At 36.8% G+C, this 26,446-nt stretch overlaps 2 protein-coding genes and 1 long non-coding RNA gene across 3 annotated transcripts; all 3 read right to left on the reverse strand.

Moving 5' to 3' along the window:
- Positions 1–210: 210 nt before the first annotated feature.
- On the reverse strand, positions 211–1,093 carry LOC145814294 (uncharacterized). Its single transcript, XR_014357637.1, has 2 exons — positions 1,060–1,093; positions 211–405 (listed from the first exon to the last, which is right to left on the reverse strand). It is a non-coding gene; the product is annotated as an uncharacterized LOC145814294 (long non-coding RNA).
- Positions 1,094–1,275: 182 nt separating this feature from the next.
- LOC145814339 (uncharacterized) lies at positions 1,276–2,459 on the reverse strand. The gene is made up of 6 exons (XM_082911014.1): positions 2,316–2,459; positions 2,029–2,235; positions 1,860–1,949; positions 1,678–1,764; positions 1,370–1,582; positions 1,276–1,293 (listed from the first exon to the last, which is right to left on the reverse strand). Exons 2-6 carry the CDS (start codon positions 2,191–2,193, stop codon positions 1,276–1,278), a joined length of 573 nt encoding a protein of 190 aa, XP_082767140.1. The 5' UTR covers positions 2,194–2,235; positions 2,316–2,459.
- LOC145814340 (uncharacterized) lies at positions 2,457–4,806 on the reverse strand. Its single transcript, XM_082911015.1, has 5 exons — positions 4,106–4,806; positions 3,917–4,016; positions 2,783–3,020; positions 2,656–2,685; positions 2,457–2,566 (listed from the first exon to the last, which is right to left on the reverse strand). Exons 1-5 carry the CDS (start codon positions 4,804–4,806, stop codon positions 2,472–2,474), a joined length of 1,164 nt encoding a protein of 387 aa, XP_082767141.1. The 3' UTR covers positions 2,457–2,471.
- Between the last annotated feature and the right edge of the window lie 21,640 nt (positions 4,807–26,446).

The raw sequence follows: 26,446 nt of genomic DNA on the forward strand, positions 1-26,446 counted from the left end.
GGACAGGGTGTTTTGCCGTCTCAAAAAAAATTACAAAAAAAAAAAAATCCCTGTTTTACAATTATTTAAAATATAAAAATAACCTGTAATGTTCGCAAATGATATAATAATATAAATACATAAATAAAATAACTAATGTTGGCAAATGAAAAATATCTTAAAAAAAATCAAAAAATGACATAATAATATAAATCCATACATAAACAAAAGTTGGCAAATGATAAAAATTCCTAATGTTGGTCACATAATACATACATAATGTTGGTCACAAATTTAAATAACATAAATCAAAATCAAAACCAAAAGTTTTCGTCTTGATTCATTCATGAGTTACAAAAACAGAAGTTGGTCATAATCTTTACGCGCCCACATTCCACGCGAAGCAAACTGCTACTCAGGAAATATCTGAAAAAAACAAAATAAAAATAATTAATAACAATATAATGGTGGTAATATTTTAATTACAGAAAATATAAAAAATTAACTACCATATAATTAGAAAGATAGTTTAGTGAAATCCGGCTCTAACTCCCAAATCGGGAACCCGATTCGAGCCCCGTCTTCTCCCACAAGTCTCTCGTGCCTAGGCGGTCGTGTGTGCTAAGTTTCGTGCTAAACCGACGCCGTTTGGTGATTTTGGGGCGTTAACTCCTCGAATTCAAGTTTCTTAAAGAACTAGTTTGCCTAAAGTGAAATCCGGCTCTAACTCCCAAACCAGGAACCCGATTCGAGCCCCGTCTTCTCCCACAAGTCTTTCATGCCTAGGCGGTCGTGTGTGCCAAGTTTCGTGCTAAACCGACGCCGTTTGGTGATTTTGGGGCGTTAACTCCTCGAATTCAAGTTTCTTAAGGAACTAGTTTGCCTAAAGTGAAATCCGGCTCTAACTCCCAAACCAGGAACCCGATTCGAGCCCCGTCTTCTCCCACAAGTCTCTCGTGCCTAGGCGGTCGTGTGTGCCAAGTTTCGTGCTAAACCGACGCCGTTTGGTGATTTTGGGGCGTTAACTCAAAATTATGCAAAGATACATTTTAGCTTAGAATGTAAAGATACATTTTATACCTGATCTTCTGGTGGTGGTGTATATGGATTCTCGTCTTCTACAGATTCCCTAAATGCCCGGTGGCCACTCAATGCATCAGGAACCTATGATAGTCAATACATAATGTGGTAATCATATTCGAATTTTATACATAATCTTGTATGAAAATTGAACTATCAAACAATTTAATTTATATCGAACCTGTCTGTTGGGATCCACACTTGCCCCCTGTGACACTAAGGCCATCGTCTCAGCTCTCATCTGCTGTAAATGTGTAGAGAACTCTACTCGCAGCTCCTCCCTCAACTCATCCCTTAGCTCTGCACGAACCTTCTGCGTGATCTGATCAATAGTTGATGGCTGGGGTGTTGGTTGTGATGGCCCAGCACCATCTTTATACACCGCTCTCCGAGGCACAATTCTCCCGTATGTGCGACAATATCCATGTCCGTCATGACCTATCAACTCATGGAAAATGGCATTCCTAGCCTCCAAAGTCCGACCATCCTCAGGTAGCATAGAGAGTTGATGATTAAACTCATCCTGTATTGAATAAGACATACAAGTATATGCCAAATTAAGATGGTTGACACACAAAAAATAAACTTTAAATACAATCAAAGGTGTTTGGAAACTACCAAGGTCTGAATAACCTCTGGGTCATCTACTCTACGTGTCATAAGCCAAACATTCATCTTATCAGTAGACTCCCCCTTACTGGTCATCTGCATTTTTTTAGAAATATGAAAATTAGAATGTAAATAATTTGTAAATGTACAATGTTTATTTATATACAAAAATAAAACAATAAAATGTAAACCTCATGCTGTATCTGAGAGAAAGTAGTACGCCCTGTGGTATGAGCTATGCCGTGAGCTCGCCGATTTTTAGCGTTCCTACTTGCGATTTTCTATAACAGGTTCGACAAATGTGAGTATGTAAATATGATTTGTATGTTTACATATCATAAATATAACTTATTTGTATACCTCAGCATCGGAAGTACGCCAATACTCCACAAGTTCTTCCCACTGGCTTGGCACAATGTGCATAGGAACATCATCCTTCAGATTAGGATCAGAACTTCTAGGCTTGAAATACTTAGCCTTAAGCTTGTTCTTGTGATCCTTCCATATGCTGTTGCAGTTTTTCATGCAGATTGGCTTGTACTCCTCTGGACATATATTCAAATTGTCCTATAAAACACAATTTCAAAGTTTAAATAATAATAACACAATTTTGGAATTCGAATTTGTGGACAAAAATGTACTTTTACCTTCACATCCTTCCAGATAGCATCAATAATATCATCAGGCACATTGTTCCAGTCAAGAAAAGTAAGAGGAACAATGTTACCATTCCGCACAATAATGCCAAGTTGAGTAGTTAACTTAGCCACGTTATCCCCTATTGGGTAGTAATTTCCATCAAATTATATGTCTAGCTTTTTACCAGTACCCCACTCTTTAATGCCCTTGGCACATCCTCTACCACGCCTAGTCGAGGTTGATGAAGAACTAACATGACCTGTGAGATACAATAACAGTAAACAATATGCAATGGTAATAAACAAATGCAAATTTAAATAATGTGAATACAAATCATATCAAATAAACCTGAGGTGGGCTGTGAAGAAGTCGAAGGGTCTGCAAAATATAATGAGAATAAACAAGTTATATATAATGAGCATAAATAAATGTATGTTTAAATAATTTTCATACAAATCAAAGCAAATTTATATACCTGCGGATGGCTCATAAGCTGATGATGATAGCTGCTGTGGTGGCACTGATGGTGGACGCACCGATGGTAGGCGTGGAGGCTGAGTACATGGTAGCTGCTGTGGTGCCACTAAAGGCCCCTCCGATAGTGGCCGATGTGATGCCTCCTCTGATGGTGGTGCTACTGATGTCCTGTTATGTAGCACATCAGACATCATGCGCCGGGGATGATCAGGCTTCCTCTTCCTTCCCATAATAATCTGCAAGCAACATAACATTAATTGACATTAGAAACATAGACAATGGTTTGTCGTCAACTATAATATGACATTAATTGAACTAATACAATTACAAAGACAAAGTAAATTAAGAAATTGATGATTAACTACAACCTTGGCCTTAATTGAATTACTAATGTTTCCACCACTATCAGCCTATTTGAACATCAACTGTTTCCCCTTCTGCAGCTTCCCTCACCCAACCAACTTCTTCATCCCGAAGCATTATATTTTCTTCGAATTGTTGGCTCATGTATGGCTCGATTTGTGGATCAGTCGAACTCATATCAAATAAACCTCTTTGAGACATCTTCACCACGACTTGCCAGTCCGGTTGTAACGAGTCTGCAACATACCAAACTTGCTCTGCTTGGGACGCCAAGATGAAAGGTTCATTGGTAATTCGATCATCTCGGTACAACAAATGATTGAAGTTCGCCAACGTGAAATTGAAGACATCTTCTTTCTTTCCGTGAATGTTGTCAATCCAATCACACTTAAGCAACACATGTTTCTTCTCATTGGAATATCGAATCTCAACAATATCTTTCAATTGTCCATAATAGTACACAGACCCCACACGAGGATTCTTGTCTTTTCGACTAGCATAACTTATGGTATCTGCCTTCAAAGCTACACCACAATTTTGTGTGGCTCGACGATCATCCATGGCCTTTACTCGATACCGAAACTCATTCAGTATATACCCGTTGAACCTCCTTGCCAAGTTATGAGGACCATTTGCCAATAGAATAATCTCTTCAGAAAATATGACATTAGTAGTCCTTCGCAAAGTTTGGACCTATTTTACACGAAAATGTAAAATTTAAAATGTAGTTCGACTTAAGTAACTAGAATCTATAGAGTTAAATACATACATGTTCCTTGAACCAAATGTGAAAAGTTTCAAAATGTTCACGCCGAAGCTGATGATCGTCAACACGAGGCATTTTGAGCTTAAGTACTTCAAGGTGTTCGCTGTGTAGATTGAAATTTTAGCAATACAAAATATTTTGTAGAAAATTCAATAAAACATAATAAAATATTGAGTGAGTGACTTAACCTACTTTATGAATGGTTGAACCGCGCTTGTATTGAATAAGATGTACCGATGAGCTTGTACCCAAGAAGTATTATCAAGATAAAAGCTTGTGTTTTCACCAATAGCATGACCCAAATTATCAGCACCACTATAGTTCCTCACGGGTCGACTAGATTTGGTTTCCACATCATTGAGATATTGTGCACAAAAATTCATGCATTCTTCCATAAGATATCCTTTAGCAATTGATCCTTCAGGATGAGCTCTATTACGCACGTATTGCTTCAAAGTAAGAAGATACCTCTCAATTGGATACATCCATCGAAACTGAATCGCTCCACCCAATAAGGCTTCATCAGCTAGATGTATAGGCAAGTGCTCCATTATATCAAAAAAACTCGGAGGAAATATTTTCTCTAGATGACAAAGTGTTATAGCGATACGATCTTGAATATATTGCAAATCCGTCGCACGATTCACTTTTGAACACAATTGTCTAAAGAAATTGCTCAATTCAATCAAGGGTTCAATTACATTCTTCGGTAACGATCTTCGAATAGCCAATGGAATAAGTTGTTGCATCAGAATATGACTATCGTGGCTCTTAAGACCCCCAATACTTCTATCATGTGAGCGCACACGACGTGATATATTGGATGAATACCCGTCGGGAACTCTTACTTCCTTTAACACTTTCAAGAACAAATCTTTCTCATCCTTGGTCATCGTGAATTGTGCTGCTGGTAAATAGGCTTTATTCGACCCTCTTAACTGCAAATGTAGGGGTTTTCTAATATTCATATCTTGTAAATCACGCCGAGCATTAACGTCATCCTTCGATTTTCCTGCAACCCTTAATATTGTCCACAACACATTGTCACAAACATTCTTCTCTATATGCATCACATCGAGGTTGTGTCTTATTAGATTGTGCTCCCAATATGGCAATTCATAAAAGATACTCTTTTTCTTCTAACTGTGGGTGCGATGTCCAACTTTCTCCTTCTGTACCTGTCTTCTATGCCTCTCCTTATTGGGTTAAAATACCCTCAGATTCTAATTGTAGCAACATCTCAGTTCCAGACAACAATTTGGGTTTGAGTCGGACTTCCCGAGTACCATCAAATGATACTTTATCCTTCCGGAATTTATGGCCAGTAGGTAAAAATCTGCGATGACCCAAGTATGATTGTTTCCTACTATGCTTCAACCAACACGATGTAGTTTCCTTATTGCAACAAGGACATGCATATTTGCCTTTAGTGCTCCATCTTGACAAGTTTGCGTATGCAGGAAAATCACTAATTGTCCACAGTAAAGCTGCATGCATTTGAAACATTTGATTTGTTGATGCATCAAATATTGACACACCCTCATTCCATAGTTCTTTCAACTCCTCAATCAACGGTTGCATGTACACATCAATCTTGTCACCAGGTCCTTTTGGGCCGTCAATAAGCACGGCTAAAATTAGAAATGGTTGCTTCATGAACATCCATGGCGGCAAGTTGTATGGAACGAGCACAACAGGCCAAGTGCTATGAACTATGTTCATCGTTCTGAATGGGTTAAAACCATCAGATGCTAAGCCAAGCCTTACACTTCGGCAATCATTACTAAAGTTAATATTCCGACGGTCAAAATCTTTCCATGCAAGGGAGTCAGCAGGATGCCTAAAGACACCATCATCAGTTCGTTCCTCTGCATGCCATCTCATTAACTTGGCCGTCTTAGATGACATAAACAACCTCTGCAACCTTGGCTTTAAAGGAAAATACCTCATCTATTTTGCAGCTATTCGTTTTCCACCTTTGTTAGGACCATTTGAACCACCATCACCATTTGATTTCCATCTACAACTGTTGCATATGACACATTTGTCAAGATTGGCGTCCTCGTTTCGAAACAACATGCAACTGTTGGGACATGCATCCCACGTCTCATACGTGAAGCCCAAATCTGTTGTGACCTTTTGAGCTTTATAATATGAGTCCGGGAGTTTCACACCCAACGGGAACGCCTCATTCAATAACTCAAGCAGCATGTCAACAGAATTGTCTGTCCACTGATTAAGCACCTTCAAATGTAAAAGTCGAACAATGAATGACAAAGATGTGAACTTCTGACAACCCGGATACAATTCACTTTGTGCATCTTGAAGAAGTTTGAAATACTTTGCAGTCTCTGCATTTGGACCGAGTTGGGGTTCAAATGCATGGGGATCAGGGCCCTGTCCCTCAACACTTGTATCGGCATGTGGATTTCCCATAGCCCCTTGTATCATTCCAATCATATCATCCCCAATGTCTGAATTAGCTAATGTTTCATTCTCTCGATTACCATGCAGAGATACGTAAGATTCCCCATGATTAATCCAATGTTTGTATTTTTTAAAAAAACCATTCAAAATTAGATGCTCCCGTACACCCTCTCGTACAAAATAGTATCGATTCTCACACTTCCTACACAGACAACTGATCATCGAACCTTCGACCCTATTGGTGTAGGCAAACACAAGGAATTCATCAATCCCATTAATGTATTCGCTCGACATCCTATTTGGAAAATCGATCCAACTCTTATCCATCATCTGTACACATCCACAAAAATATCTCATCAAAGTAACTCTAAATATAATACCTACGTATTCATGTACCATGATACCTATCCATCCAATTTCTCTCAAATAGGTAGGTAGTCTTATCCTAGTTAGTTATTTACCGATTTAATAGGAGAACATAAAAAATGAAATACTTATACAACAACACGTGAGATCAATTAATTGAAGAAAAAAATGATATAATTTCATACTTTCTGAGTCATAACTTAAAAAATAAATAAATCATAACCAAACACCACATGTGGCACAACCAAAGATCTTATAAGTCTTAACTAAAACAATATCATAATTAACGAAGATAATTCATCATAACTAAAGAAAAAAAAAATGACATAACTAATGATGCATATGATAAATGGATGTGTATGGTAGAATTCTCAAAAATTATTTAATAAAAATGGATCATTATTTTGTATATTATAATTTTGAACATCACATACATAATCTTATGTAACAAAGTAGAATAAGAAAGCCCAGTCCAAGTTTCTTTTCTATCTATATAAATGGAGGCCCAATTACTTTCCATACTACAAATTTCAGAATTTATGATTCCAAAATTTCTCTAAGGATAGGTTTAGTAAACTAATAGCACAAAGCTTTGTTAAACAAATTTATGAAGGCAAGAGTTTGTTTTTCCAGGCTTGCCACATAAGATGTCACACAATTTGAACTTTCACGATGAGTACTTTCTATTGTCTGCAAAAAATAATTGTAAGAAGTTGGTAATAACTGACTACATTGTTTTATCCACTTGTGCTAACATACATTACAAGTTACTAAGCTTACCAGTCTTATTATCTGGTGTGACCATGAGCTAGTGTCATTTAGTGCGATTTCACCCACTTGTCTTTGGGCTGCATTTAAAAAAAATTAATTAAAAGGTTAAGAAAATGCCACTCAAGACATGTGCACACAAAAAAACCAGAAGCTTTAAATGTTTACCCTCGTAGATACTAATCAAATGTCTTAAATGTTGATCATCATTTGTTGTTTCTTCTACCAGCTTCCGAACCACAGTTCCTTTCTGCATCCAAGGAATTACAGGAAACAAATATTAGCACGGAGAAAAGACAGAAACATATGGTTCCTGTAACTATGAATCAGTATGTATAGGTTTCACCTCTGGAGCATCTAAAGCCTTGAGGTTGCGTCCAGATTCTAAATTCAAGAGGTCCCTGACATTCTCATTATAGATTTCCAGCCTTGAATTCTTTTACAAAAGTCTCTCTCTGGAGTCTGTTATGAAGCCAAACAAACATATAATCAGATTGAATGCGATAAATTAAAATATATATGTATATATATATATATATGTTAATATTGAGTTCCCTACATTGGTCAAGCATAAATTTCCACAAACAAATGGAAAGTTTTCACCATGATTTAGGGATGAGGTTTAAGTGAGTATTTATCTATGCCCGAACCTAATAAAAAAACTGAATTACATAAAATTAAGTATGATGAAGCTTACATTCACTATGTGCCTATAAATATCATTAACAGCTTTCTCAGTGATTCCTCTTATTGTATAGGTTTTCCCACTACTAGTTTGCCCATATGCAAACATTGTTGTTGTAATACGAGGAAGAAAAAAAAAATTTGTTTAACATGTATAGATGTAATTTCCGAAGTAGTAGCAAAGATCAAAATAAAAAAAAGAAAAAAAAAAAGAATGATAGATGTAAAGGAAAGCATAACCATTGATGCCATTAAAGCAGACAAAGCAACATTCTTCACTCCTTCCTCATACACTGCTTCTGTTAAACAAGCAGGATCAAAGACCCTATCTAAATGAAGAAGCTTTGTCAACATATATATATATTGATACAGATTTATATATATATATATATATACAGATTTAATAATGTATATATTATCAATATATATATACATATATACGATACAGATCTGTATATATATACAAAGAGAGAGAGAGAGAGCATACCTATCGTCCTCGCCGCAGCAGCACCGCACCACCGTTCGCCGTTCGCCGTTCGGCTTCGTAGGGATTTGGGGCAAAGAAATTGGTTTCAAAGTTTTAGGGATTTGGATTATGTTTTTGATCGAGCAGCAAGATGAATAGGGAAAGGGGCAAAAAAAATTTCACTTTTTGCGACGGTAGGTTTTACACCGTCGCAAATGGCAAGTATTTTATTCATAAAACGGCGCCGTTTAAATTAGAATTTTTTGCGACGGACAATTGCCGTCGCAATAAGTAAACTATTTGCGACAGCAAACGTACGCCGTCTCAAAACATTTCTTTTTTGCGACGGTAAAAACATCCGTCGCTAATACTGATGCATTTACTCCCTATCCGCGCATTTTTTATTACCGACGGGGATAACGCCGTCGCTAAAGCCTTCGTTTGCGACGGTTTATGTTGCCATCGCAAAAAACCAGTTTTTGCGACGGGAAAACCGCCGTCGCTAATGCTTCCGTGTTTTTTACCCCTTTTTCTTGTAGTGGGTGTAGCATTTAAGAGGTTTGGAGGGTTGAAGTGTAGAGAGAGAGAGATACAACCCAAGAGGCTTAAACAAAATTTTTTAACCCCCAAAAACCAGCTGGGAGTGCTAGTTATATAGACAAAAAGGGTGGAAAAGAGGGGGAAAAATTTGGGGGGGAAAACAATTCAAGTTTCCCCCCAAAAGGCCAAGCCCTCGAACATAAGGCCTAGAGGAAAACAAAATTCACTTCTAGGACACACTTGGGGAGGGGGTTATGGCTGGCTAGCTAAAAATGGAAAAAAATTCATTTCACCAGCTAGGTGGCCGGCCTGCTACTTTCAGGACAAAAAAAAATGGGCTTCCGGAAAGAAAAGTGGCCGGTGGGTGATTGGGAAGTCCAATGGTGGCCATTCAAGTGTCCAAATTGAAGCCCCGGAAGTTATCTTTCCAATGGCGTAAACCTTGCATTAAAATTCCTCCTGTGGAAAGAGTTATGCCAGTTTCCGTGAAGCCGTGCAGATTCCGTCCCAACCGGAGTGATGCCCTACTTCAATCAACTATATCTCCCCCGTCCGGAATTGGATTTAGGAGATTCTTGAGTGAAAAATGAAGCCCCGGAAGTATTATTTCCAAAGGTGGTGGCCTCATAGCTTGATTCCAAGTGTGCAAATGAACAGGCCCGATTTGGCGAGGGCTGCTCGACTCTTTCTTAACGGTTCATGCCCATTTTCTCCTCCAACTGAATTTCTTCCCTCTTCTCCTCTTTTCTTCAACTTCAAACCCCTAAGCAAGGTGTTTTGAAAGATTTTTTCAAAGATTTCATCTCTCTTTCATTCTTTTCCACTTTGTCCTTGCTCGGTTTACCGAAAAGCGCAACATTTGACAAAATGCAAGCCTCGAAACATCGTAAAAACTTTATTTCAAAAACGTTTTGAAAGAGAGGGTTTTACGGCTAAAATATTTTGATCAAGATTGTTTTGGTCCAAAAAGAGGTATGAAGTTGAGCTTTGACTCTCTCCTTGCTGAAGAAATTGAACCTTTGCCCTGCACATCTTCCAAAACCATCAGTCGCGTCCGAGTCTTAAAGGCGGTCAAAAATGGGGTGTCTACAAATAGTCAAGATCATATACAGATCTATTGAGGGCTTACTAATTTCATAACTCCAAAACTCGCCAACCAAAATTACGTAGCGTGCCGCTAATCATAGCGCACACATTAGTTTTTATTATGCCAAACAAGGCAACAAAACCACGGTGACTTTGAGTCATGTTTCCTTACTTTGGCTCAATTAAGACTTGACCTAAAGTCTCCAAGACTTTTGCTCATCTAAAGAATGGGATTACATTGTTCACATTTGAACATCTTTACTAAGTCTAGGTCAACCAATTAACTTCCATAAGCTAAGTCAATTTAGAGAGAAATTCGCATTGGGATTAATTTGGTTAGCATAATATAATTTTGCCACAAAAATCTAAATTAAATAGTGACAATATTACACAAGTCGCAAGATCGAAAATCCGCTATGCTCGCAATCATCTCTTGTGCCACAGGTGATAATTATCCAAAATTTAATTTAATTTATGCGCAAAATATTGGTTTTCGGGAGTTAATCTACAAAGATTTCTCTCAACCGAATAACCTCCCACTGACTATGGCATGTCTAAAAGCATGATAAAAAAATTCTAATTCCATACAATAGCATCATAATGTAGATTCACAATCAATACATGCTATGTTACATTTAATAACGGAATTAAAATAAAAAATAATTAATCATGCTATTCTAATCATAACATATTACAAACCCTAAAAAAAATAATATGCTGTATTTAATATTCAAATTATGCCAAAACAGAAACTGTATCACTTCCGAAATTTTCTGGAATTTTTCTAAAATTTTCTGGAATTCTAAATAACTAATAAACACACATTAAATTAGAAATAAAAAATTCCAGAATCTGATAAACTGAAAAAATTATTCCAATAAATAGTAAAACATTTTAGAAGTCTACAATAAAAAATTCAGCCCAAGAAAATAATTTATGCAATACCAGATTTTAAAGCATAAATAATGAATTATAATCACAGTAAAAATATTTTTTATTTTCATAAAATTTTCAAAATTTTACAAAAGATAGACAATATAATTCTGAGTCTAACAGTACTAACCACGCTCAAAACAAAGCTATAACAAATTAATTATGACCATTTAACGTAATTCTGAATTTAAAAACAAAACAAACAGACCCTTACATCAGCAGCCAAGCCGGCGGAGGAAAAACGGCGCGGCTCAGCACGCGGCGCGCGTGTGTGGCGCGGAGGGCGTGCGTGTGGAAAACGCGGAACAACGCGCGCGTAGAGGCGCGTGAGAGTGCGTAAGAGCGCACGGAGGCGCGTGGAAGCCTCCCACGACGTCAGGTAGCGCGTGAGGCCCACGCTCCGCCTTTCAGGGTGTTTTCTAGTTCGATTTTTTTGTACTGCCGGACTTCATTTTTCACAATAAAAACATTTATGGCATTAAAAATAACATTTAATGAACATAAAAATGAAGTGTATCATATTCTCAATCAATGAGAGTTGAAGTGCAAAAAACAGTGCACTTCATCTTCCTCCTCCATTAATTTTCATGCATATAATGTGTATATATTTATATAAAAAAAAATACACATATTTTAATGCATAAAAAATAAGCACGAAAAAACCCATATAGGCTCTGATACCAATGTAAATCATAAAGCATTATAAATTAACGCAGCGGATAAAAATAATTCGGATCATACCTTAATGACACAACCTCGTGGGTAAATCACATTCTTCCAAAATCTGATTAGTCAACGAACCCAGCAGTGAAGTGATACTACAAAATGAGTATCACCCACATAAGTCACAGTGCAAAATGGCTTGATCGTTGTTTTCTGAGAGAGAGTCAGAGAGAGAGAGTCTGGGAAAAAAAAGGTTATGGGTAAAAACCACATAACGTATATCTGATATACGTATATCTTTAGATTAACCATATAATCTGATATGTAACCAATATCTATCTATCCATCTATCCATATTTATTGATATGATAGATATAGATATCTTGAATGGTTATCCAAATAAGTTTTGAATTCAAATTCAAACTTACATAGATAAGGTTCAAAAGGTTCAGGTTCAAAAGGTTTTAAGAGTCATGCCACATGAGCGTCCAATTTCTAACACAGTTTAGTTTCATTTTTCAAATTTATTTATAAAAAAATGTATAAATTAAAATTAAAAGCTAGTTTGGGTGGGAAAAATGAAATGTAAAATAAAAAGCACTTACTTTCATATAATTTTCTCTTTTTGAGGGTAAAGATATTTTTAATATTTATTTTCATCAAACTGATTTATATTATTAAAAAAATTAAAAATAAAATTTTGAAACAAATCTAACCAGATTGAATAATTATTATTTTACACATTTCTAAAATTTATAATTTTAAAACCTATTATCATGATCTATCAAACAAGATTATTACATTTTTTGCTTTTATTATTTTTTGAAATTTGATAATATCATTAACTTTCATTGCACATTTCTTTTTATTTTTATTTTTGTTTTTGTTTTTATAAAATTATATATTTCAAACCTACTTATTGAGATCTTTATTGAATATAAATTACGTAAAAATTAAAAAATATGAATTTTTTTATGAAGTAATTGTACACACTTGTTAGTGTGCTAACATGAAAATTATTCACATGCATTATCGAAAGAACTATTTCCTTGTTAATATAGAAACTTCTCATTTTACTTTGTTATAATATATGTATTATTTGTTTCATTGAAAGAACTATTTCTTTTATATTTAATTTTAAAAGCCGCCTAGATGAATTTATTTCATTTCATTTCATTTAGTTTTAAACTAATTGTTACATGAATAATTAGAAGGTGAGAAATTCTCTATATGGTGAAACAGAGAAATTTCTCAATTTCCAAACAATGGAATTTTTAGTTTTTGTAAAACAATTATATGTATGTTTGTAGGAGAGAAATATTTCATTTTTTAAAGTTTTTCAATTGATTTTTATATGACTAATTAGAAAATATTTTCTGGAAATTGAAAAGTTTATCAATTGAGGGACTTCCAATTGAAAATTGTGAAACTTCTCAAAATTATGAAAATTTTGTGAAATATTTTATTTTTTTTTAATTTTCAATTTACTATTGCATACTAAGAAATTATAAAATGAAAATTTTCTTTATTTCTTAGAAGTGAAAATTATAAAATTTAATTTAGAAATTTTTAGTTTTCTAAAATTCAAAAATTTGAATAAAGTTTCATAATTTCATTCCAAATTTTCCTTTTGGAGATGTAATTTCTCGGTTATTAGGATGACATTTATAATTTTTTGGTAGATATTTTTCATTTTCATTTATCAAATTTGTAGAAAATTTCCATGTTTCTAAAATCATAGAGAAAATTTTCAGCTTCTTGATCTTTTGCAAAAATATAATTGGATGAAATTTCACAGTTTCATCCCAAAATTTATATGATAAAATTTACTATTTATGGATTAAAATTTCCCCCTTTTTTTTTTTTCTTTTTTTGGAGGGAGGGGGGGTGTTATTTACACGAAAATCCCTTAAATTATTGAGAAATATTATTTTGACCCTTACACGATAAAAATATACAAATGGACTCCCTAAAACTATTGAGAAGTATCACTTTGTCCTTTAAAATATAAAAACGTACAAATGGACCTTTTAACTATAAAAACGTACGAATTGGACTCTCTAATGGAAAAGGTCAAAGTGAAATTTTCTATTTCAAAAATGAAATAGAAATCTCTCCATTTTATAGTGTTAATTTTTCACAACATTAAAAAGGAAGAAAAAGTATCATATCATTAGGTTGCCACATTGTTCCATGATTAATCTTATTTTATTTTATTTTGTTTTATTTTAGGATAAATTACAAATACATCCTTTGAGGTTTAATTAAAATACAAATTGCCACATATGATTCTGAAAATTACATCCACCCCCGAGGTTTTTAATTTTATAATAAATCACCCTTTTTATTAATAAATCATCAAGTCAATTAATAGTTTTTAATGATGTTAGAAATATATTTCAATTAATAATTTAGTTATTACTTTCATTTTTTTAGTTAATTCTGTCAAATAAAAAAATTCTAATAAGGGGATATTTGTAATTTTTCAAACTACAAGAGATAATCCGTACTTTAAGCAAATCTCAGGAGGTGTATTTATAATTTACCCTTTATTTTATTATCTTTAATGATAACTTATCGTGAATATATTTCAATATTAATTATTAGTCGATTTTCTATAAAATAAATTCATAAACAATTAACTTGAAAGTATGCATAGCATCTATATATATATATACATAAGGAAAATGGTCTTTTTAATCCACAAACCTTGTGGGATCAATTCTAATTCTAATTTCTTAATTTTTTGATTTTTTTAAAAAAAAGTTGTATTACCCTAAGCCCTATTATCCATCATTATCCATTAAATTTCCGTATTACCCTAAACCCATTATTACCCATTACTACCCATTACTACCTACTAACCTTAACCCTACCACAACACACAGCAACCTAAAAAAAAAATTTGGGTGAATTATTACCCATTACTACTTACTAACCTAAACCCTACCACAGCACACAAAAACCTAAATAAAAAATTTGGACGTGAGAGAGTTTAAATTTGGGAGAGAGAAAGAGAGAGAGTTCACATAGAGTAAGAAAGAATCTTGGAGCCTTCCTATCACAGCGTTAGCAGTTTTGGAACAAAATTTTGGAAGAAAAATATTTCAAAGTCAGTGAGTAAATCATTTATTTTTTAATATAGTAATTATATTTTTAAATTAATTAAGAATGATTGTATTCATTAGGTTCACAAAAAATATTAATTATTGATGAGATTAGATTGTATTTTGTGATTGTGATTAAAACTTTTTTTATTTTTGCAATATTTTATTTTTAATCTATGTTTTTTGGGGGGAAAAAAAATTTTATTCATTAGGTTCACATAAAGTGCGCACTATTGATGATAATGATTAGATTATTTTTTGTAATTGGGTTTTTTAACTCACTGTATTTTTTTTTAAAAAAAATGGTTGTGCTTAATTTGTGATTGGATTTTTAACTCACTATGCTTTTTGATATAAAAAAAAATAATTGTATTTTTTAATTATCAACCGACTTCATTGCTTTTTTTTTTAATGAGGAAAAATATGATTTTGTTTTTTTACACTTCATTTTGATCACACGGTGATTTTATTATTTTAAACGATTATATTTTTTTACACTCCATTTAATATGTGTTTTTTGAAAGAAAAAATAGATTGCATTTATTATTATTTTTTTAATACAACCACACGGTAATTGTATTTTTAGTCTATGTTTTTTGAAAATAAAATAGATTGTATTTATTAGATTCACATAAAGTAGTCACTGTATTTTTTTTTTTTTTTGGTAAAAAAAGGTTGTGTTTTTTAACTATCAATTAACTTAATTTCTATGTTTTTTTTTAAAAAAAAAATTATTTTTTAATTACCAATTGACTTTATTGTTTTTCAATACGATGATTGTATTTTTATACTCTATTTGATTGATGATGATTGGATAGTATTTTGTGATTATGATTGGACTTAATTTATTTTTTAATACGGTAATTGTATTTTTAATCTATGTTTTTTGGGAAAAAGAAAAGATTGTATTCATTAGGCTCACATAAACTACGTACGGTGACTTTATTTTTTTAAATGATTATGTTTTTTTACATTCCATTTAATATGTGTTTTTTTGAAAGAAAAAATAGATTGCATTTATTATTATTTTTTTAATACAACCACACGGTAATTGTATTTTTAGTCTATGTTTTTTTGGAAAAAAAAATTAGATTGTATTTATTAGATTCACATAAAGTAGTCATTGTATTGTTTTTTTAAAAATGGTCGTGCTTTTTAACTATCAATTAACCTAATTTGTATTTTTTTTTAAATTTATTTTCTAATTACCAATTGATTTCATTGTTTTTCAATATAGTGATTGTATTTTTATACTCTATTTGATTGATGATGATTGGATAGTATTTTGTGATTGTGATTGGATTTAATTTATTTTTCAATACGGTGATTGTATTTTTAATCTATGTTTTTTGATTAAAAAAAAAAAATAGATTGTATTCATTAGGCTCACATAAACTACACACTATTAATGATGATGATTGGATTATATTTTGTAATTAGATTTTTTAACTCACTGTATTTAAAAAAAAAAAAATGGTTGTGCTTTTTAGCTATTAATTAGCTTAATTTCTGATCGGGTTTTTAACTCATTATGTTTTTTAAAAGAAAAAAATTATATTTTTTAATTATCAATTGACTTCATTTCTTTTTTTTAATTAGTTTAATTTGTGATTGTGTTTTTTTACACTCCATTTTGATTACATGGTGATTTTGTTTTTTTTAATGATTGTGTTTTTCTACACTCCATTTAATCTATGTTTTTTGAAGGAAAAAAAAGGGGTTGTATTCATGTTTTTTTGAACACAATCACACGGTGATTGTATTTTTAATTTATATTTAAAAAAATTAAATAATATTTATTAAGTCCACATAAATAGTTTTTTTTTTTTTTTTTTTTAAATTTAATCCCAGGCATAACGGGTGACTTACTAATGGGAAAATTAGTCTAAGGTCCCTCTCCCATTTTTAGTAATGGAAAAGATCCATAATATTATTTTTTGATATCTAAGGTCCCTAAACCCACACCCATAAATCATATCAGAGAAATTTGACTATCTCTCTTTCTGATCTTCATTCTATCAAACCTCATTTCTCGCTCCACTTTCTCTATTTCGTCTCTCTCTCTCTCTGTTCATTGAGCCTGCCTACTGTCTTCTTCCTCCATTTCTTTACTCCAAAGCAAATTCTCCAAAGAAAGTTTGAACAGCAGACTCATCGATCATCTCTACGTTCTCATCATCAAATAACAACCAGTGGTTATAGTTTTTCACAAGGCTAACATAGTGCCTGTGGTATGGCCCACTCCTATAGCGATCCAGGTTTTACCCCGACCTTTGTTGTGTTCCATACTCGGGTTCCGTGGTTGTATGTTGTTGCCTTTGTTATGTTTCCTCCCTTTAATTCTTTAAATTTAAATTTTGGGACTTGTTAGGCGAGTTTGGAACAAGTTGGTTGTCTATTGGTACAAATGGTTGCTGCCCAGGTTTTGGCTTCTTCATTCGAGCGAGACTTTTTGCGCTCGAGCGAGCCTTGGGTATTTGTTTCTTCGATCGAGCGAGGATTAAGAGTCTTCAGGTTTCTTTCTTAGACGCAGCTTTTGCTCGAGCGAGAACTTTTGCACTCGAGCGAGACGTGTGTTCTTTGTTCCTTCGCTCGAGCGAGAACTCTTGCGCTCGAGCGTGCGTCTGCGTTGGTGGCAGACCTAAAGCTTTACATTGTGCGCTCAAGTGACGCTTCTTGCGCTCAAGCAAGGCCACTTGTAGTGTCTGGTCGCTCGAGTGACAACTCTTTCGCTCGAGCGAGCCTCGCATTTATCAGTTCGCAGCAGCGTGATTTTATATCATTTTTTGACCTTTTCTTCACTCAAAACCCTAATCTGGTTGTCTCTCTCTCTAAAACACCCTCTCTCTCTACAAATACTCCTTGATCTAGAGTCCTTCTACCCTACTCCCTTTGTTAAAAAGCTAGAGTTTGGCGTGGGCTTCCTTTTGATCTGAAAAAGTTCAAGTTTGGAGCATCTTCAAGTTTCTCCTTCTTCCTCTTTGAGCTTCTCCGTTTAAGGTAGGGATGTTCTACTTTTTATTATGAGTTTTAACCTAGATGTGTGTCATCTTTGCATAAATGGGGGAGTTGGGAAGTTTGTGTGAAGTTAGGGTTTGGGATTGCTTTGTGAAAGAGGGGTTTTCTATTTTGAACTCCATATGTGTATCTGAGGTCTTGAAGATGGGGTTATTTGTGTATAATGGGTGAACTTTAGCCTTGGGTGCAATATTTGGGAAAGGGGGAAAAATGCCCTAATTTGAATGAAACAAACTATTGTGTATAAATAATGAAATCAATGTGGAAATATGAAATTGGTTTGAGAATTATGAAATTGGGGGAAATTGTGATTAAATGGTGTAGTTAGATTGATAAATCACTCACCTATGGAATATTTGATAAATTATCTATTGATAGAGTTATTTATCTGTTTAGAAATATCTGTTTTGGGCTATCGGTGGAGGACAACTATGATTGTTGTAGAAAATGCATGAGGATTAGGAAAATTGAAACTAATCAATTGAATTATGTCATTGAATATGACGGTTTGAGTAAACCATTGAATATATAAATTGATGAGTCATTGTATATGACAACGTGTATATGTATCATTGTATGAGATGAGATAGGGGATGCACTCCATTGTTTGGGAGGAGATAGGGGATGGACTCCATTGAGAATTAAGTTGGTCGGAGTGTCCTGGGTAAAAGTCCCGAAACATTATTTATTTGTGGGTGTCTGTTCCCTCGAACGTGGTTCCGTAAAATGGCAAGAAATAGAAGTGTTGGATTGATGAATGTACTAAACTGTGAATCATTGAGTTGTAGTCTCATTTTGGTTGTTTGAAAATCATGAAGTTACTTAATTGATTTATCCAAAATGAAAGAACGGAAATGAATCGAGATATTGGCTATCTATTGAATGACCTTGAAAAGAATGTGTGTGTTGGTTTAGAATACTGCACATTTATCGGATGCTCATATTTTAGTTGATTCTCATATACTGTTTAGCATATCTCTACCGGGCTTTGGCTCACCCTACTTGGGAAACCATGTTTCAGGTACAGATGACATGCCATCTCCAAGGACTTAGGTTTAGGGGTTGAAAACTCCGTTTTTGTTATTATTTTTGTATTTAAATATAAATTCAAGCCGAGGGCTTTATATGTAAAAGAGTTAGGACTCTTCTTTTGTTAAAACCAAGTAACAACTTGGAAAGATGTAAACCCGTAGGGCACTTATTCTGTTGTTAGCATTTAGAAACTATATGTAATACCTTTTATGATATAAACCCTGATGAATGAAATATACCGTTTCTATTATGTTAATGATTCTTGTGAATGGTTGATTTATATAATACTTTGAGGGCGTTACAACTTGGTATCAGAGCATACCGAGTTTGAATACTTTGGGTACGTGGAAGTGGTTAGTGCCACAATGGGTTTGTTTCGCTTGTTAGAGACTTGAGTATGATGTTCCATGCTTATATGATAACATGTTTATGTGACTATATGGGTATGTGATTTAATTTCTTGGATGTTGATCGGGTTTATGGTTTTTGGGAGTCATGTTGGTAAGGCACTTGATCACTTTCATTTCTAATTGGAGCTCTAGCAGCGCCACGGGACGGTCATTATCCGGAAATGAAATTCGTATGTGTTTATGTGATTATGTGCTTAAGTGGAGTGAATTATAGTTGTCCATTGTATTAGGACGCGAGTGAGATAGCTTCAGCACATTTGTAAATGTGCTAATCTCTTTGTTACCTTTATTAGGATGTCAGGACGAGGTCGTGGTGGTAGGCGTGATAGGTCTAGGAGGCATGAGATGCCTATACCGGATGAGATTCTGGCATAGGAGGAAGGAGTGGGTTAGGCCAACATGGCTGAGCCAGTAGGTCAATAGGCCATGGGTGCCTTAGCCCGTGAAATGGCTGGAGCATTGAGGGAATCTATGGACATTCTCAGGGCTGAGAATCAAGTCCAGGCCCAAGTAGTTGAGGCAGGGCCGTCTTTTCTGAAGTGGGAGTTCTTCCAATTGAATTCGGATAAGTTTTTGGGTTATCCGAAGGAGCCACTGAAGGCTGATGAGTGGCTTGAGCAGATAATAAAGACGTTTGAGATGCCCGGCATCGAAGACGAAGGTTTGAGGGTGACCTTGGCATTCTTCCAGCTTAAGGGAGACGCGGGTCAGTGGTGGACGTATGCGCGGAGGCGTATTGGAGGGACTTGGGAGGCCATTATTGAAGCTTTCCAGGACAAGTTCTTGTTTGCTACAGTAAGGGAGAAGCTGAGGGATCAGTTTTCTCAGCTCAAACAGTTAAACCCGCCAATGGCTGAGTTTGAGGCCACCTTTACTAGCTTGTCTAGGTTTGCACCAGAATTAGTGGCGACTGAGGAATGCTGTTGTCTGGAGTTTGAGAAGAAATTGAGGACCAGACTCATGTTCATAGTTGTCGGTCCATGATTAGGGATTATGGGCGCCTTATGGAGGCTGCAGCCCATCTTGAGACTATTATGCATACGGAGAAGGAGATGATGAGGGGCTCCAGGAGGAGTCAAGATAGTCAAGGGGACGGTAAAAGGCAGAAGGGTTCTAACCCTCAGCAGTCCTAGGGAGCACATTCGAGATCTACCTTTCCAGTACCGAGTTCAGGTTCTAGGAGAGGCGGTCAGGGGAACATCACCTGTTACAAATGTGGTCAGTTGGGCCATAAGTCTCCAGCTTGTCCACAGAGAGGAGGAGGGCAGCTAGCAGCATCATCTTCGGCCCGTTCTTAGGGCCAGAGTCAGGGTAGAGGCCAGCCGCTCACTTGTTACCAGTATAGGTAGGCGGGGCACTTGAAAAGGTCTTGCCCGCAGTTGGGTGGCACACCTGGTGCGTCTGGTTCGAGGCAGACATAGAGTCACCAGCCAGCACAGTCAGCACAGGCCTCGAGGGCCAATCAGGGAGCCTCTTCGACTCAGTCAGTGCAGCAGTCTTATACTCCAAGAGGTGAGCATGTTGATTAAAGGCCTACGGGCGTGCGTGTATGTTGTTACAGCGCCAAATCTTGTACCTACTCCATCAGTTGTGAGAGGTACCTTTTTGTTTTGCAACTCGGTGTAGACGCGCCCGTGGGCCTCATGCTACAGTTCGGACTCGATTTGTGTCACGGTTCTAAGTCTGAACCAAAGAGTCCAAATCCGGCAAATCGTTTTGAGAAACAAATTTTTTTGAAAAGAAGTGCCAAACATGGACTGCTTTGCCAGATACAGAGTCGCCACCTAAATATTTTTAAAATAGGAAAATTTAGGAAACCCTGACTCGGTGCCAAAGGCCACGTGTCCGTCATCACCAAAGTTGCCTCGGCTCGGGAACTTGGGTACGATCGGGGAAGGTCAGCTATGAGCACCCCCTCTCGCCCGGTCCGAAGACCGGCCTCTACTAACCATGATATCCGTTTTTGAAAACGTTATGTGTTCTTATTCCATTTATTAGCCTAGAATTACTATGTTATGCGCACAGCACACAAGTATAGACTAGATTGCCTAATTTGGAAATAAACATTGCATATCCGTTTGTCTTGAAAAACATTTTGGAATTTGCTACTCGCAAGTAGGCTAAAATACGGATTTCAACGAGTTTTTCCAACTCAGACAATCCAACCTCCACCTACAGGCATTCAAGCAGTTATATCACATAAGCAGCTAGCCTCATGGTAATCATACTGTCATGGCAACACTCACACGCATGCAAGGATGCTAAAGCAAAAGAACTTACAGAGTACTCCAAGCCAAGACAGGAACTAGTTAGTAATCACATGCATGATCCTAGTTCATATTTGAAATGGCTAATGCAACACATGCAAAGATGCAATCCAAGCAGGCTCGGCTATCCTAAACATGGCATGTGAAATGCTGCAATTAACACGTATTCAATTTGGAATTGAAATACAGATGCAGTTAGAATGATGCGCCGAGCCCGGTGCATGCAAGACAAATGTATGGATGCACGCATGCATAGCATAAGGTATGCTAAATTAAACATGTCCTAATACTAACCATCAAAGCAGGTAAGTAAAAGGGAGAAAGAAGTGGGGATTGGAAGACATGCACACACGCACCCACACTTATTACAAATACGCCCTCACTCGGAGGGACCGAATAAATATTACAGTTCGAATAAATAACTAACTACTTAAATTATTACAGAATTCCTATTTAATTAACAAATTAAATGCAAGGTGGCCACGGCCCTGCCTCGGGATGCGCGAATGATGCATGCTTGACCCATATCGCCCGGAAACTCGCTGCCATAGCACTGTTGCCTCTGTTTTTCACTGCCCTGCTCCTCTGAGGACTGCAAAAGTCTAAGGGCATGCTCTCTGGATGTTGGGGAATACCACCGGCTGAGAGGGATGGCCACCGGCCATGGGAAATGGTCACCGGCCGCTGATGAAGTTATCGGCATTGATGGATTGCCGGTCGGCACTGTATTTAACCGACCGGCCAAAGCTTCCTGCAGAACCTGCAATTGGCAGCAGCAGAGGGCAAGCAGTGTATGGCATGGAATTTTTAGGCAAATGTATGCATGGACACACTCCCTATCATGTAATGGACTCAAGGGAGCATGGCCCTCGACCCTCGGGCCACCAATCACGTATTTCGATGCATGATGGCCAAAGAGTCAAGTATGCATTTCAATGTCAAATGCAATGCACACAAAACATACAAGGGACCCAACCTCAATCATGGTTGGTCAAGAGGCGAGGCAATGCACAACAATGCACAACAATGCACATGCGACCTAAGCATGCAAGCAAACATACAAACATGCAATACAACTACATGGCACACACAATGCTAACAACATAACATGCACAACGCATTGAAACATGGCCTACACAATGCAAGATGGACTTACACCAATGTGAATGGACCTCAGCCGTACCCACATCAGTGGCCATGAGATGAAAATGAGACACTCGAAATGCGTGCACGTATGCACGCAAACCGAAGACCGACCCTCAGGCATCGAAATGCCACTCTAATGAGACATGGCAAAGACATGGAATATGATATGCAAACATGTGAAAATCAGTAGCAGAATGAGGGGCAAAACAGCCCCGAAACAAGGCGAAATGACACCCGATGCATGGAATTTCTCCCAAAATGCAAAACTAGGTACATGAAATGGCTTACAGCTATACAAAGCATGCATAATTGGTACATGGAATGAAAAGAAAGAATCAAGGGAGCCCCAAGATAAGAATTTTTACAGTTCAAAGCATGGCCAAACAGTAAGCACAAGTGGGACTGAATTATCATACAAAAATGGCTCCGCAAGGGAGGCAATGAAGGAAGTGGTAGATGAAAAGCCCAAACAGAAAAAGACTCTTCTACAACACTGAAGAGGGACCAAAAATATGACTACTTACAGTTTATGGAAACCCCCAAAACAATATACAAGTATGCTCAAAATGCCATGCAAGGTAGGGCCCAAAAGAGGTCAAAACACAAAGTATACAAAAAAATCATCAAAAAGCCAAAGACCCTTAATGAAACATGACAAGGGGGTCAAAATATGGCCACTTTCAGTTCGGACCAAGGTCCAAAAACAGAAGAAAAATAGGCTAAAAAAACATGCAAAATGAGGCAAAAACATGGATTTCAAAGCAAGTAGCACATGCGGTATCGAAATAGTGATGAGCCCTTCTTCAATGTTGAAGAAGGGCTCAAAAAAAGCTCACTTACAGTTTATGACATGCCCCAAAACAGATTACACATAGGCCAAAAATAACATGCAAGATTAGGGCCTAAAGGAGAGAAAGAAGGAAGTGCAAGATGGGGACCTCAAATGACAAAATTCCCTTAATGAATCATGAAATAGAGCTCAAATAAATGGTACTTTTAGTTTTGGTCGGAGCTCAAAACAGCAAGAAAAATAGCTAGAAAAATAATACAAGAATAAGCTCAAAAGAGTGGGAATGGTACTCACCCTTGAAGACCAAACTTTGGTAGCTTCTTGGACCAAAATGCAGCACTCCTAAGCTCTGGAGAACAGCCTCTAGCTGCTAGAATAGAGGATGGAAGGGTGGGGGTATGGGTTGTAGTGTAAATGGCCAAGGATAATGGACTCTGAACACTCTAACACACCCAAATGTAGAGAGAGAGGGAGATATATAAAGAGAGGGTGATATATATGTTATATGTATGTATTAGGTCTGATTTTGCTCAACCAAAACAATGGAGGAGGATGGGTTTCTTTTACAGAGCAAGGAAATGGCATAAAGCTTCTCAAAGAAGCTATACAAAAGGGGCAAAGGGACCAAGCTTCTAAGAGAAGCTAATGCAAAGGTGCAAGCTTCTTGAGAAAGCCAAGACAAGGGGTCAAAGCTTCCTCAAGAAGCTTTGAGCAAAGGGTGCAAAAAAGAGGGTCAAAAGGGGTGCAAAGGGTGCAAAACAGCCACACACGTGCATGGGGAGCAGAGTCTGTGCATTCCAGCTGGCACAGCTGGCATCCATTCAATCTGTAGAATACTCCGGAAGGTTGTCGGCTAGCAAACTTGGTCGGTCGGCCATTTGTTTTGGCCGGTCAGTAGGAAAAATCTGCTCTACAGGTCCAACTTCAAACGGGCATAACTTCTTCATATGAACTCCTTTTCAGGTCATTCTTGTGTCAAAATTGAAGCCTCGGAACTAAAATTTCCAATGGCACCAGCCTTGAATCAAAATTCCAACTGTGCAAAAAGTTTTGCTTATTTTAGTGAAGGCTGCTTAGTTTCGGTCCAACCGGGATGATGCCCAACTTCAACCAATCATATCTCCGCCCTCCGGTTTCGGATTTAAGAGATTCTTGAATGAAAAATGAAGCCTCGGAAGTCTTCTTTCCAACGGTGGTGGCCTCATAGCTTAACTCAAAGTTTATAGACAAATAAGCTTGATTTAGCGAGGACTGCTCATCCCTCTCTTAGCAATTCTTGCCTATCTTCTTCTCCAACTTGGCTTCTCCCCTCTTCTCCTCTTTTCTTCAACTTCAAACCCCTAAGAAAGGTGTTTTGAAATATTTTTCAAAGATTTCATCTCCCTTTCATTCATTTCTACTTTGTCCTTGCTCGGCTTATCGAAAAGCGCATTTTTTGACAAAATGTGAGCCTCGGAACATCGTAGAAACTTTATTTCAAAAATATTTTGAAAGAGGATGATTTTGAGGTCTAAAAACCATTCAAAATAGCTTTGGTCCAAAATGGGGTGTGAAGTTGGGATTTGACCCTCTCATTGCCGAAGAAATTGAACCTTTGCCCTGCACACCTTTCATCATCGAGCAAACCATCAGTAGCGCCCAAGTCTTAAGGGCGGTCAAAAATGGGGTGTCTACAGTTGCACCTCTTTGACAGAACTCGAAAGTCATAACAATGACGGGAGTGAATGTCAAAGCCCAGAGACGACCCATTTTTGACAAGGCCGAAGAATTGGACAAACAAACGAAATACCGATAAATAAATGGTTGTGCCCACAGGCTGCTTACGTATCCCTTTGCAAGGAATCAAACCAGTGTAGTTCAGGGGCAGGATGCAAATGATATGCAGGAAGATTTTGATAATTGGACTTATACGCTACGCGAAGCCGGCTTGTAATTGGACTTATACGCTTTCGCGAAGCCGGTTTGTAATTGGACTTATACGCTTTCGCGAAGCCGGTTTGTAATTGGACTTATACGCTTTCGCGAAGCCGGTTTGATAATTCAAAACAATACAAGTGGAAGTGAAGAGGTGTACATGACAATGCAACCTAAGATGAATTCCAAACACACTGAAATCGTATGGGGAAATGCGACAGGGAGAAACATAGGGACATATCCCGGTGTTTCGGAATGGTGTGAGCTTTGGAACGTATTCCGAACGCCTTTAACCAAAGAGGGAGAGGCATAGTGATGTATCCCGAGGGTTAGGGACGTATCCCAAGGAATAGGGACGTATCCCAAAGGTTAGGGACGTATGCCAAGGATTAGGGACGTATCCCAAAGGTTAGGGACGTATCCCAAGGATTAGGGACGTATCCCAAGGATTAGGGACGTATCCCAAAGATTAGGGACGTATCCCAAAGGTTAGGGACGTATCCCAAGGATTAGGGACGTATCCCAAAGATTAGGGACGTATCCTAAAGATTAGGGACGTATCCCAAGGATTAGGGACGTATCCCGTTGTTTTGAAAAGAGAGAGAAACATAGGGACGTATCCCGTTGCTTCGGAATGGAAAGAAAAACATAGGGACGTATCCCAGCGCTTCGGAAAAGGGAGAGAAACATAAGGACGTATCCTAGTGTCTCGGAAAAGGAGGAGTGAAACGTAGGGACGTATCCCGGTGTTTCAGAAAGAGAGAGAAACGTAGGGACGTATCCCGGTGTTTCGAAAAGAGAGAGAAACATAGGGACGTATCCCGGTGTTTCGAAAAGAGAGAGAAACATAGGGACGTATCCCGGGGTTTCAAAAGAAAGGAGAAACATAGGGACGTATCCTGGTGTTTCAAAAGAA

This window comes from Camellia sinensis, unplaced genomic scaffold, assembly GCF_055761805.1.
Source record: "Camellia sinensis isolate YWXY unplaced genomic scaffold, ASM5576180v1 Unanchor1, whole genome shotgun sequence".
In the NCBI taxonomy this organism is placed as follows: Eukaryota; Viridiplantae; Streptophyta; class Magnoliopsida; order Ericales; family Theaceae; genus Camellia; species Camellia sinensis.

Excerpts from the sequence above, each read along its gene's own strand:
- LOC145814339 (XM_082911014.1), bottom strand. The coding sequence starts at position 2,193 with ATGAAAAACTGCAACAGCATATGGAAGGATCACAAGAACAAGCTTAAG. Across the intron at positions 1,950-2,028 it reads GGCGTACTTCCGATGCTGAG|AAAATCGCAAGTAGGAACGC; the intron begins GTATACAAATAA and ends AACCTGTTATAG. Across the intron at positions 1,583-1,677 it reads CAGAGGTTATTCAGACCTTG|GATGAGTTTAATCATCAACT; the intron begins GTAGTTTCCAAA and ends TATTCAATACAG.
- LOC145814340 (XM_082911015.1), bottom strand. The coding sequence starts at position 4,806 with ATGACCAAGGATGAGAAAGATTTGTTCTTGAAAGTGTTAAAGGAAGTA. Across the intron at positions 4,017-4,105 it reads GCGGTTCAACCATTCATAAA|CGAACACCTTGAAGTACTTA; the intron begins GTAGGTTAAGTC and ends CAATCTACACAG. Across the intron at positions 3,021-3,916 it reads ACATTTGGTTCAAGGAACAT|ATTATTATGGGAAGGAAGAG; the intron begins GTATGTATTTAA and ends TGTTGCTTGCAG.